General features: G+C 47.5%; 1 protein-coding gene across 1 annotated transcript; it reads right to left on the bottom strand.

Annotated features, from left to right (window-relative positions):
* Window positions 1-6,519: 6,519 nt before the first annotated feature.
* On the bottom strand, window positions 6,520-13,273 carry LOC123407248 (BTB/POZ domain-containing protein POB1-like). The gene is made up of 6 exons (XM_045100341.1): window positions 12,781-13,273; window positions 10,811-10,939; window positions 9,843-9,961; window positions 9,687-9,750; window positions 7,758-8,037; window positions 6,520-7,676 (listed from the first exon to the last, which is right to left on the bottom strand). The coding sequence occupies exons 1-6, from the start codon at window positions 12,998-13,000 to the stop codon at window positions 6,866-6,868; spliced, it is 1,623 nt and encodes a 540-aa protein (XP_044956276.1). The 5' UTR covers window positions 13,001-13,273; the 3' UTR covers window positions 6,520-6,865.
* Window positions 13,274-14,417: the final 1,144 nt, after the last annotated feature.

The following is a 14,417-nucleotide window of genomic DNA, read 5'->3' as shown; positions in this document are numbered from 1 at the left end:
ACTCAAAACACAGTAAACTGCAGAATGAAGCTTTCAGAATTCAAGATTTGTAAGGCCGCAAAAGGTCAAAAAATTCTATCCCAAAGCAAAGTCTAAAATGGGATAAACAGTCTAATAGAAAGCATGAATGAAGCTTTCAGAATTCAAGATTAGCATTTCAGAGTATGCAGGACTGCAAATCATACAACATTAATGATTCCATTTCCAAAAAAATTACAATGACATAAGAAAGTACCATAACGAGAATTACGCCTTTGAGGTTCACCAGAATAACCCCCTACAAAGCAACCAGTGCAAATGAGCACATAACATGAGATAAGGAAGAACTTCACAAGAATGGAATAGCATACCTGAGGAAGCACAGTCAACAACGTACACACATTTCCCATCAAACGTGAAGCAAGTGTTGCAAAACACATTTATGTCCAGATCCTAGTATCCAAGTTTCTTGTACAAATTTCTTGTATAATGACTAAGTACGGTGATCCTCATAAAGAGGAGTATCTTCGTAAAATCATTCGCTTCAAGTCCTCAATGTTTGAAAAGTCTCAAAAGTACTTCAAATGAACTTCGCTTCATTTAATCTTCTCATGGACTACCCAATACAACTCTCTTATCTTCTCTTCACCAAACTAATTTTCTCAAAACAAATCTTTGTCTTCATAAAAGAACTTCTTCATTGGGACAAGACTCTATCTTGCCAAGCAAATTAATTGTTAGGAATATAACAAAAATATTCTTCAACAAATCAAGGGAATGTACTTACATCAAACCGATACAATCCTGTCAACAATTTCAGAAAATAAATTATCATAGGACATGGGTGAATACGTAAGACAAGGTAGCATAAGCATTTCTAGATTAGTTAATCACACATTTTAGTGACAAGAATTAATCACTGAAGCACATGAGCAGACTACAATGACTGGAGCATTTTCATTGAGCCTAAACGCTAATGCACAAACATGGTTGCAAACCGACATCACACCAAATCTGAAAGACATGCTCACAACATCTCTTCATCATAAAAATGGTTGGGAATTATACCAAGCTTATGCAACAACCATGTAGATAAGCGTACAAAGTCCTCTTTTTCTATATTTCATACTATCATTGGAAAACAACGCCAAAAGTTGTTTGCCAATTGCAAATAAATTATGCGAATACATAAAACCTACCTGGTGTAATAATCCTTTGGTAGGTACACATCCCAAACAGGACCAAACCTTTCAAAAGGAACTCTAATATCCTCCGGCCTGCCATAGTTAAGAAAACAAAACCAAGGTCAATACCCTTGCAAAGTGAAATATTCTTCTTTCTTGAAAAAGCAGGTCATCAAGAAAGTCGTATGTATCCATGCCACAGTTTTTTTACCTGCAGCTTAATGGGATGTTGCGGACCAAGAGGCTTCCTGAACCCTGCTCCCTCCGTCCTCCATATCCCCTCCTTGGGGGACTTCTACCTCTGCCACCATATCCCCTCCTTGGGGGGCTCCGATACTGGGGGTTGTACCTCCTCATTGCTTTGCCTGTAAGTAATATAGTTAAAAGATGTTAGGTGTTGGATGCTATGGCATGAAGAGTCGTAGATTGCAAACACCGAAGAAGGTAATGATGTAATATTATAGTTTGTTTGGTCGCACCACACAAAGCACATGGATTTTCTTGATTAAGACAAAGCAAAATCTGCAAGAGGTTGAAAGTTTCCCGTGGACTTGCAGGCAAGCTAGCGCATAGGAAACTTTTCTATGATTTCCAATCCCACCCTGTCCTCCCCTTCCTCATTGGACGCGTCGAGCGGGTCGGGCAGGGCGTCGTGCAGGTCGGCGAAGACGCGGGCCCAGGCGGCGGCGGCCTCAGTGGCGACCTTGCGCAACAAGCCGACGGAGTAGGAGGAGATGAGGCGGCCGAGGTCGAGGCCGGAGACGATCCCCGACGGCGCGACCTCGAGGGCCTCCCGATGCGCGCGCTTGGGCGTGGCGCCCCGCCCGGCTCGGGGGTGTCCGCGAGCGCGCGGGGGCAGGGGCGGGGGACCGAGCGGCGCCGGGAGCGGCGGCTAGTGCCGGAGCAGGAGGAGATGACGCGGTCGAGGTCGAGGCCGGAGACAATCCCCGACGGCGCGGCCTCGAGGGCCTCCCGGTGCGCGCACGTGGACGGGCGCAGCGGCGCGGCGCCCCGCCTGGCTCGAGGGCGCCCGCGAGCGCGCGGGGGCGGGGGCGGGGGCGAGCGACCGAGCGGCGGCTAGCGCGGGGGGAGGGGGAGGAGGCGCGACGCCCCGCCCGGCTCGGGGGCGGCCGCGAGCGCGCGGGGGCGGGGGCGGGGGCGAGCGACCGAGCGGCGGCTAGCGCCGGGGGGGAGGAGAGGGGAGGAGGCGCGGCGCCCCGCCCGGCTCGGGGGCGGCCGCGAGCGCCGCGGGGGCGGGGGCGGGGGCGGGGGCGAGCGACCGAGCGGTGGCTAGCGGGAGGGGAGGAGAGGGGAGACGTCGGTGGGGAGAGGTGGGGTGGGAAAGTGGCAGTTCGACTCGTTCTGCGGCGGGATCTAGCGATTTTTTTACTACATGCGATCGATGGGTGGGATGAGAGGTCGAACCATCGAGCTGGTTGAACCATTACGACGGCACATCCTGCTTTAATAGTAGAGATTACTCCACACATCGACCACTATCCAGCATGCATCTAGTGTATTGAGTTCATGACGAACAGAGTAACGCTTTAAGCAAGATGACATGATGTACAGGGATAATCTCAAACCGATGATGAAAACCCCATCTTTTTACCCTTGATGGAAACAACATGATGCGTGCCTCGCTACCCCTTCTGTCACTGGGTGAGGTCACCGCACGGTATGAACCCAAAACCAAGCACTTCTCCCATTGCAAGAATCATAGATCTAGTTGGCCAGACAAAACCCACAACTCGAAGAGAATTACAAGGATATGAAATCATGCATAAGAGAGATCAGAAGAAACTCAAATAAGATTCATAGATAATCTGATCATAAATCCACAATTCATCGGATCTCGACAAACACACCGCAAAAGAAGATTACACCGGATAGATCTCCATGAAGATCATGGAGAACTTTGTATTAAAGATCCAAGAGAGAGAAGAAGCCATCTAGTTACTAGCTATGGACCCGGAGGTCTATGGTGAACTACTCACGCATCATCGGAGAGGTCATGTGTTGATGAAGAAGCCCTCCGTGTCTGAATCCCCCTTCGGTAGGGCGCCAGAACGTGCCCCAGATGGGATCTTGCGGAGACAGAAGCTTGCGGCGGCGGAAAAGTGATTTCGATGATCTCCTGATTTTTTTGGGATTTTTAGGGAATATATAGGCGCAACCCATAGGTGAGGGGGCGCTCGGGGGGGGCACAAGCCTGGATGACGCAGCCTCCCCCTGGCCGCGGGGTGGGGGCTTGTGGGGCCCCTGGGGCTCCCCTGCCTTGGCTCCCAAGCTCCCCGATCTTCTTTCGTTCCAGAAAAAATCTTTTCGGGGATTTTCTTCCGTTTGGACTCCGTTTCAAAATCTCCTCTCAAAGGGGTCAAAAACATGGAAAAACAGGAATTGGCACTTGGCACTGAGTTAATAAGTTAGTTCCAAAAAATATATATAATGCATGCATAACATCCAAAGTTTGACAAGATAATAGCATGAAACATCAAAAATTATAGATACGTTGGAGACGTATCACCCACCAGCGCCTAGGTTCCCCCCCCCCTCTCCCTCCTACGCCTTGGGCCTCTTGTGGGAGGCGCACCAACCCACTTTGGGCTGGTTGCCCTCCCCCTTATGCCCCATGCTACCTCTTGGGCCTGGTGGCCCCTCCCGGTGGACCCCCGGAACCATTTCCGATGGTCCCGGTGGTCCCGGTACGCTACCGGTGACGCCCGAAACATTTCCTTTGTCCAAAACCATCCATCCTACATATCAATCTTTACCTCCGGACCATTCCGGAGCTCCTCGTGACGTCCAGGATCTCATCCGGGACTCCAAACAACTTTCGTTAACCTCGTATAACATTTCCCTATAACCCTAGCGTCATCGAACTTTAAGTGTGTAGACCCTACGGGTTCGGGAAACATGCAGACATGACCGAGATGCTCTCCGGCCAATAACCATCAGCGGGATCTGGATACCCATGGTAGCTCCCACATGTTCCACGATGATCTCATCGGATGAACCACGATGTCAAGGATTCAATCAATCCCGTATACAATTCCCTTTGTGTGTCGATATAGAACTTGCCCGAGATTCGATTGTCAGTATACCTATACCTTGTTCAATCTCGTTACCGGTAAGTCTCTTTACTCGTTCCGTAGCACGTCATCCTATGACTAACTCCTTAGTCACATTGAGCTCATGATGATGTTCTACCGAGTGGACCCAGAGATACTTCTCCGTCACACGGAGTGACAAATCCCGATCTCGATTCGTGCCAACCCAACAGAAACTTTCAGAGGTACCCGTAGTGCACCTTTATAGTCACCCAGTTACGTTGTGACGTTTGATACACCCAAAGCACTCCTACAATATCCGGAAGTTGCACAATCTCACGGTCGAAGGAAAAGACACTTGACATTAGAAAAGCTTTAGCATACGAACAATACGATCTAGTTATATGCTTAGGATTGGGTCTTGTCCATCACATCATTCTCCCAATGATGTGATCCCGTTATCAATGACATCTAATGCCCATGATCAGGAAACCATGATCATCTATTGATTAACGAGCTAGCCAACTAGAGGCTTGCTAGGGACACATTGTGATCTATTTATTCACACATGTATTATTGTTTCCTGTTAATACAATTATAGCATGAACAATAGACGATTATCATGAACAAGGAAATATGATAATAACCATTTTATTATTGCCTCTAGGGCATATTTCCAACACAGTATACCTAACGGGGCATTAAATGCTCCTTGTCTATGTCGTCAGGGTTAGGTGTAGGACATTGTAGCCTACGTCAACAGTTTGATCATTGTTGTTGGCACTATTTACCATGTGTATTTACCGTTTTGTCATTGTGGTAGCCCCTTTCACCTGTAAAAGGAGGCCCATGAAAACCGGTACAAAGGTCGACATCATGCCCACTTACACTAGGTGGATGCACTTCCCGCATATATTGTCACCAAGTTGTAATTTGGGCTTCTATAAATAATGCACCAAAAGCAGGAGTAGGGTTTTATGCCTCACGGAGGTCCGAACCTGGGTAAATTTGTGTGATTTGTTGCTGGATCCGCTCTTTGTGCACTGTAATCCCCACGGACGAACAATCAAAGGGCCCTTGTTGGCCCCGAAGATTGTCGTACGCCGACACATGGGCAGATTCAGGCCCTAGGCAGAAGGGACAGCGGCCTCACGCATGAGGCCATCTCCTTCGTATATCGCTACACTCAACGAAGGATGCGTGGGCCTTGGCCGAGTTCGCCAGGGGCTTGACCCATTCCTGGGTCCGCCACTGGCATGATCTACGTACCAATTACCTACAACTACACCCCCTTCCTCCTCGTGAGAGACGTTGATGAAGTTCGTGTCAGAGCCATTGATCTTGTGGTCATTCATGGCCAAGAGCACCTCTGGCTCCGCCTCCTCTTACTCTTCACCTGTGTAGATTTTGTCGAGCTCCGTGTCCGCTTGACCTACACCTTCGCGTCCGATTGGATGAAGTTGAGGATGGCATGTTGCGGTCACCTCCTTCGCTTGGGCAACGCGAAAGCCTGCAGCAAGAGGTGCCAGATCTGCCTCCTCTTCCTCCTCCTCCTCCTCCTCATCTTCTCCTCCTTCAGCTGTGACGAATTCAAAGGTAGGCCGGTTGCTATCTGAGTTTTATGTCTGGCTCTGATCTCCTCCAACATCTTCAACTGCCGCTTCAGAGCGAGCATGACGTAGGTGGTGCTTCTACATTGGGCCATGGCTAGCGACGACCTTACTAAAGGTAGCGTCACAGAGAGGAGGAAGAGGGTAGAAATGCAGACGGCTAGGGTTGGGATGTCGTCGTTTGACTTAAATAGCCGGGACTCGGACAACGTGCTAGAGTGACACCATGAATACGTTTTTCAAACCAAAGATGGTGTGGGCCCTTGAAGTTAATCCTACATGACAGGCACGTCTAGCCGTCCTCATATTTTCCATATATATGAGTCCCAAACGTTTTTGATGTCCTCATATTTGCCTCATATGTATGGGTCCCAACCATTTTGGATGGATATGAAGGCTCCGCGGATACATACTCCATTTGTGGTTCAACCCCGCAAACCCTCACCCTCCCATGATTCTAAAAAATATACTCTCTCTGTTCCATAACTTGCAGAAATGTCTTATGAGTATTGTGAGACGGAGAGAGTAGCACTCAATCTACAGCTTGCCAAATGACCGAATTTCTAGAGAGTAGCACTCAATCTACAGCTTGCCAAATGACCGAATTTCTGCCAATACGGCAATCGCCCAGCCGCAAACTAAACAAACAGAGCCTATACGCAGTTTCTAAAAGGAAATAAGATGCAAAATCCATCATTTGAATTAACCCTTTTCCTTTCTATAGAACTGCCTTCCTTCTTGACATCATTTAGCAAACCTCTTTGTACGTTGACTACATTCCACATGACACTATCCAAACATGACAGATGTCCCCGGAAGGATCACTATCAAAACAAATACTGTAGAAATTTCAACAAACTGCAAATTTAACTCATGTAGCGCTACACATTAAGAAAAACTCATGTGGCACAACTACACCTTCACAGTTCATAAGATGTTGCTTTTGAGTTCTCACAGTTCATGGATTTTGCTTCTCGTTTCAAAAGTGTCTATTTTGTCGCTCAAGAAAAACATGTTTGAACCACACAAGATTTTCCACTATCTATGATTGCTTTATGGTCAGTTCCGCTCTCAGATGTAGTACTCCATCAATGAAGAAGAGGCTGTCATCAGCCATAAACGACGGCCAGGGAATTGCAAAGAGATTCCGGTAGCCAACTGCCTTTCCACCAGTGAAGGTGTAGTAGCCCTTATACTTGCTGACAAAATCGCCCGACGGCCTTGTCCTTGCAGCAAACTCATAGTCCACGGTAACACTTGTTGAGCCTTTCTCTTGCATCCCTAAGAAGAGACCAAAGCAGTGGAAAGCACTTTGCTGATCCATGTTGCAATGTGCTGAGAGGAAGAATCCCTGTCCAGCAAGATGGAATGCTTGCGAGTAAATCCGCCCGGATGGGAAAAGTCGGCTACACTCCTCACGCTTCAGATCCAAGTATGCTATGCACTGAGGATATGGTTGATCAAATTCCACCACCTTAAGCGGACGATATTTGTAAGCTCGTTCGGTATATTTCCTACAGGTCAACACATCTGCAGCAAGGGCGCGCTGTCGATGTGGTGCATCAGCTTTGTACAGGAGTGCATCAGTGACACTTTTAGATGCTTGCTCATGATCCAGATCACTGCACGCAAGGACCTTCCGCAACTTCCTGCAGGTCATATGAGAGAACCGAACGAGCGGCAGTAAGCGAGTACCCAAGATTTCACGTCTTTCTTCCGTTCTTGGGCATTGAGCACGAGCCCACTTGATCACAAAGTCATAGACTGCATCCTCCGATGCCACCTGAAGGTCATTACTACATAAAATGGCTTCAATCCCAGCAAGGGGAATGTTCATCACTTCATCCTGAAACCTGAAAAGAGGAAGCATTCCTTTAGTTCAACAATGTTATTTCAATAATTTAGTTGGCTGTTTAAATGAAGAGGCTACCCACTTGGTCAAATCCTTGTATTTATTGGCGAGGAATTCCTTGGCAGCATCAGTCAGTGGCTGAACTGCTGCAGCCATTGAAATGCTGGAAGGTAGATCTAGATAGAGAAGTGCAGATTCTGTGGTCATAGGTAAGCTTCTTAGCAATTGACTGCAGTGCCTCATGCAAGAAACAACTTCAAATTTGTCAGAAATCATCAAGATATCAAGCAGAAGGGTTGGCTCATTTGTTGTCAGCTTCCCACTGTAAATAAAGCTTAAAAGCTCCATAAGGGCACTTTCCTCTGTTCCAAGTAGAAATACAACCATCAGACATAAAATTACTGTTAACTAAAAGGCAAAAAAAAGGAAGATAATTTAGCGCTCCATCACAACATAAACTAAAAACAAATGAAGAATATTGCTAATAAATAAGTAAAAACGACGCTCGTCAAGCACAGTTTGCTGCGATCGTGCCAGCGGCATCACCGATTGGTTGCGCGGATGTGGTCACAACAGGCAGTAAAAACCTTATCTATACCTAATAATAAAGAGGTTACTGCTTCCGTCGGAAAACTCACCGCGGCATTTTTATAAAAAAGCCCCTGTAATTTTTGTTATTCAACCCGCGTTCATCATTTATCTGCAACGCAAAAGGAAAAAATGATTCGCTGCAAAAATTATACCCGTACGCATCGCCTCCTCCCGTCGACCTTGGGCCACCCTGGCCTGTACCCAGGCCGCCGCCACACCACTTGCCGCCGCGGCCAACCTCAACCGCCACCGCTGCCGATCTTAACCCACCCGCCTCCGCGGCCGTACCTCTCCCCGCTCACTGCCCCCGTTGCGGCGCTCGAGCGCATCTCGTCGACCCTGGTCCACCCTGGCCTGTGCCCAGGCCGCTGCCACACCACTCGCCGCCGCGGCCGACCTCAACCACCACTGTTGTCGATCTCAACCCACCCGCCTCCGCGGCCGTACCTCTGCCCGCTTGCTGCCCCCGTTTCGGCGCTCGAGCACAGCTTCTGGATCAAATCAACGCGACAGCTACAGTGACTGGGGATGATGCGTCTGCTCGATGCAGAACGGCGGCGCCGCGGCGGAGCGAAGTACTTGCAGGTGGAGGCGGGACTCCATGGCTCACACGGAGAACTCCGAGGTTATGGCGCGGCAACGGCGACTCCTTATGACCAGATAGAGGCGCCTAACCCTTGCTCCCCTCATCGTATCCCCTCCTCCGACAGGAACTCATCATCTGGTGAGATCCCCTCCCCATGCCTCCAACCGTGTGCCAAGCACCGACAAGAAATTTTGTTTTGTGGGGATCTGTTTGCTGATGAATGAATGTATTGAATATAAGATTGTATTGTTGTAGAGACAGAGAATGGAACACCACCTTCAGTTTGTCATCTGATCCCACATTCTCTACCCCATGAGTGAAATAAGATAACAGTCCATTGATCAATTCACGTAGCCTCTTTGTTTTATTTTGCTTGTCCCGTTCAATTTCTCATCATGGTGGAATTAACAATGGACGGGTTGATTTCTCAACAAAATAGGATAGGACTGACTACATTAGTTAGTTAGCTTATTATTTTAATAAATCAAAATGATTATAAAAAGATTAAAAGCGTGTGGTATTTTTTTCTCCCGTTGCAACGCACGGGCCCTTTTGCTAGTTATAAAAAAGGAAGTGTATCTGTTAATATAGATTTGGAAAGCTTTTGAGCAAGGTAACATCTTGATTCCTGGGACATGACAGATGAAAGATGCAAAATGATAGGGTATAGACAATCAAGTTGATAGCTCAACCGAAAATTCAACCATCGATAACCTCATTTGGACTGATCATGTCAGTACTACAAAATCGATCGTTAAGATATTAAAGAAATTATACAGCAGCTAGGGTAGAACATTCAAAATGCCGAGTGTCCTACTGGAGCTCCCACATTACCTGAAGTAGTTATTCTAAGAGTAGCATGCCTCTGATCGGATTCTTTCATGCCATTGGAGAAAAGCTAACAAGATAAATGTTATGACAATGTTAGCTAGATAACAATACATAACTGCAGTACGCAATGAACTCATTTCATGCGCAAATTAGAATTACCTTGTAAAAAAAGGGACTTTTTGCAGCTAGAATTGCAGAGCTGATATAAATAGATTTCACTCTCAAAACCTGATTACACTCCATATTCCAGGATGAGTCACTGTTTTGTCCATCCTCCCCTGATACAAACAACAAAGTCTAATGAAAGAGGAAGCAAAATGCCACATAGTATAAAGGACCAAATGGTGCACAGCAGCAACAGCAATTCTTAAGATACTTGGAGCATAATATTTACTCCCTCCGTTCCTAAATATAAGTCTTTTAAGAGATTCCACTAAGAATCTACATACGGAGCAAAATGAGTGAATCTACACTCTAAAGTATGTCTATATACATCCGTATGTAGTCTACTAGTGTAATCTCTAGAAAGACTTATATTTAGGAACGGAGGGAGTACATCTTTTATTGAATCATACGAGTTATCAGTTACCACATGGTGAACAGAGATCTGGTAGCTTCAAATTTCAAAGTTTGTTACTCCACATGGATAACAATTGCACACAACTTATAACTATCTTAGAATTATATCTCACCAAAATATAATTTACCCAATATAACCCAATTGTTCCTAGCTATTTAGGCAGAGTCACAAAAAACAAGTAATAAAGCTGATATAAACCTCTACCCATCAATAGTAAAAGTGAGGCGTTTAAAATGATCACTGCATGCCTACAAAATAGTAATTGTCAACGGAACAGCTGGAAGAAAGGGTTAACCATCAGTACCAGCATGTCTCCACAGTTTCAATACGTAGGAATGCGTTACTTGCTCTGATACATTGTGCCAGCAACTAACTCTAAAATCACATACAATTGGTACCAATGATCGCTAAACTTAACAGACATCTAAAAATCATGTTAATTATCTGGCATGGGTGCACTGAATTCTGTGTGCATGTGTGTACATTTTTCTAAACCTGTTTGCCACTTATTTTGAGTAATTTGTAAAAGATATTCAATTGCACTGACCATCTTGTCCAATATCAGGTGGAGATTCTTCTATCATAGCTACAGGCTCCTCACCAGTTTCCTCATAGGTATCATGCTCTTCTGCTTCAATTTTGACATTTGATGGTTCGAACATATACTTTCCATATTCTGGAGGCATGAAATGATAGCAGGAAATCATCAAAAAAGGAAGGTACTGCACTCTAGAACAAGAACATGCTTAAGGAGGAAGCGCATTAGTTTCAGAGCGTAATGACAGAAAACTATTCTAATAATATTTAGATGATAATGACAGAAAAAGATCCAAGCAACAAAGATAAACTTTAATGACAATATGAGGCCCATGAACAGGCATCAACAAAGCATAGACCCTAGACTGCACATTCAGAGTGAAGTTGAATGCAAACAAAATATAGTGCGTACTGGGAACTTTTCATGGGGCACTAATAGAATGTCAAATACTTCATCTGTTAGTATTTATTAGGCCAGAGAACCAGCGAGACGTGTATGGTCTTATTAGGCCCGCTGTAATTAAGTAGTGCATATTTTCGCAGATTCCGTTGCTCGTTCCGTCCGCTGATTTGAGGAAAACAAATCCCCAGCCACTACACTCGCAAGGGAGGTTAGACGGTTTCACTAATTAATGCCGCGAATCAATGCTTTCTAATAGGGCCAATTCAACACTGCACAGCCACACGTGTAACGTGTTGTGCCTTGGTCCCAGAACTTCGCCCGGTGGCCAAATAAACACGGACAGAAGGAGTAACTGGTTAAGAGTAAGAACTTCTAACTTCATTAATATTCTCTATCTCCCCTTAATATACCCTCTTTCATGCTTACTTCCTCAAAAAATTGAAACTTAGAAGCACTATGTAACATGTAAAAACCGTGTTAGCACATTACAACGAATGCATGCTAAGCTGAGCAAGACATTGGACAACATTTGGTCATGCTATTGTACTACAATAAGGTGATAACGATTGGCATAAACACAAAATACTACTAATAGGGAAGTGACCTGAAAACAAAAAACAGGTAAGCATGATATTAGAAAGCGCAACTGGATGCTGTTTATATCATTATACCAAATATCTTTGGAGTTCGTTCTAAAATGTGCAGGTGGTGAGGTACTAAGCTCTACACTACAATAACTAGTCAATCAAGCAAATAAATAATCAACAATTGCTTGTCAATCAATCAAATACAAATTCACGCATCATTATGAAATAACAATAAAGAGGAACACTATCTCGCTGCTTAGCAGGATTGCATTGTAAAGAATAGCTCACATACTATTACAATAATAACTCTACAAAAACAAAAATGGCACCTGAATTTTATAAAACACGAACAACTGTGAAGGTACCATCAGCCGCGGACTGTTATTTACCAGGCAATAACCAAACTAACTTTTGTCCATAATCAACACAAGTTAATTTCATCCACTGAGCTTGTGTCTGGTTTGTTTACAGTACAGTGTACAATGCTCTTCGTAAATTCAAGGCCATATTAGTGCAATGCTCCACAGTCCTTATTGTCCTAAGAAATTGAGAACTGAATTAAGATTCTGGCAACAGAGTCCAGAAATGACCCAAATTCGAATCATGTGGTTACAATCGTTCTCACCACCTCCCCTAAATCCCACCCACGAATGTCATCTCCTCAACACCACATTGCTCAGAAGATCGTATGGTAGCTAAATTCCCGTGTGGCAACTGGCAACAGCTACGAGACTCATCAAACCAAAGCAAACAACAACTGGGAAATCATAACTTTGTCTTCGATCAAAAGCGAAAGGTGTTTCGCCATCTTTCTCAGACCCTTATACCAAAACGTAAGGCTTTTTTGATACCTAAATCCCCAACATACGGTCGAAACCAATCATTAGCGTGAAAAGAGGGCGCTTCCCTTTCCCAATTCCCCACGCCCGCCGTCAGTCAAATTGCCCGAACCGCCCCCCGCACCGAAATGATAACGAGACGTAGACCAACCTTCCCCGCCTTTCTCCCGACGGAGATCCTCCCTGCGGCGCTTGCGATGGCGCGCCCAGTCGGCGATGGAGGAGCAGCCCTCGCCGGCGGCGCCCTTGGTCCCCGGCGCGTCGTCCCCGGCGACGATCTCGATCCGCAGGACCCGGTCGGAGAAGTTGACCGAGTTGAAGGCAAACTCGTAGCTCGGGCCGCCGCTCGCCCGCGAGAAGTCCGGCTCCATCCCGACCCACCACCGCGCCCTCTTCCCCCCAATCCAATCCAATCCCAAAATCCGCGAACGCGCAGCCACCTCACCTCCGCCGCCCCCGCCCCGCGACCCCCGCAGCGGCCCCCCTCGCCGCCGGCCGAGCCGGGACCATAACCCGAAACGAAAACGAGGCCGTAGAACGGCACGGGTGCGCCGCGCGTGGGTGGGTGGGAGCCGCGGGGAGAAGAGTGAGGGAGGAGAGACGGAGGAGACAAGGAGGGAGGCGTGGTCGTGATGGGGAGGAAATCCGAGGGCGGTGAGCGTGAGACGAGTGACCGCTTAACTGCGAGGCGTGGGCCACGTTGGTGCGCGCGGGCCCGCGTGGCGGTGGAGGCTGGATGGCGGGGGTCTGGCCGGCGATGTGATTCTTCTTCCTCGCTTGCGAATTGTGATGCGACTTGGGTTGAGTTTTTCTTTTGTTTTGTTTTTTATTTTTGAGTTGGTTGGTTGGTTGCAATTAGGCCGGAAGGGAAGGACGCACCGCCGCGCGGCAGATTTGACGGACGGAGAGACGTTGAAAGCTTGCTGTTCGAAGGGTGGGTTTCACCCTCGTGGAGTAAGAGCAGCTCTAGACCCCGCAAAAATTCAATCCGCAAAACGCGTTTGCGGTTTTATAAATATCACGTTTGTGGGTCGAAAACATACACGGCCGAACAGAACCCATATCAAAACCTGCATAATTTAAAAAAACACTTTCACGAAAGAAATTGCACAAACATAGTTCATCACATACTACATAGTTCATCACATGATCAATAAATTACAAGCATAGTTATACTACATACTACGTTAAACTAGTAATAGAGGGGTCGGATCTGACGGCGGCGAGGTCGCGGCAAATGGACGACGCCGTGAAAGAGCCGGACGCTCAATCCTCCTCGTCGGAGCCGCACAGGTCGACGTACTTCGCTGCGTGCTTGGCGCGGATGCGGCACCACTCCTCAGCCTTCTCGTTGGAGGCGACGTTGGCGGCGACCGCCTGCTGCCACTGGAGGGCTTCGAGCTCCTCGGCGTGGCGTCGGCGCTCCGCCTCCTCGCACACGCTCCGCTCGGCGATGGCGGCAGCAACGGCGTCAAAGTCCGCGACGTAGTCCTTGGGCCCGACCACTCCGCGGCGGCCGAGCGGAGCGGGCTCCTCGGGCTCCTCCTTCACCGGGACGAAGGCGAACGGCGTCGGCTCCTCCGGCTCCTCCTCGTCCTCCGACCACTCCCTCTTCACGGGGAGAAAGCCCGTGCCGGAGGACGAGGAGGATCCGGTGTAGGAAGATCTCGCGGAGGAGAAGGACGCGCTACAGCGGTCATACTCCTCCTTCTCGCGGTGGTTGAAGCTCCCCAGCGGCGACATCCCGTGGTTGGTCCACCTTCGGTCGCCGCGCTTCCTCGCGCCGTC

The sequence above is a fragment of the Hordeum vulgare genome, chromosome 7H (assembly GCF_904849725.1).
Source record: "Hordeum vulgare subsp. vulgare chromosome 7H, MorexV3_pseudomolecules_assembly, whole genome shotgun sequence".
NCBI lineage: Eukaryota > Viridiplantae > Streptophyta > Magnoliopsida > Poales > Poaceae > Hordeum > Hordeum vulgare.
Note: the sequence above shows the minus strand (reverse complement) of the source record. Positions and strands in the feature narration are given on the sequence as shown.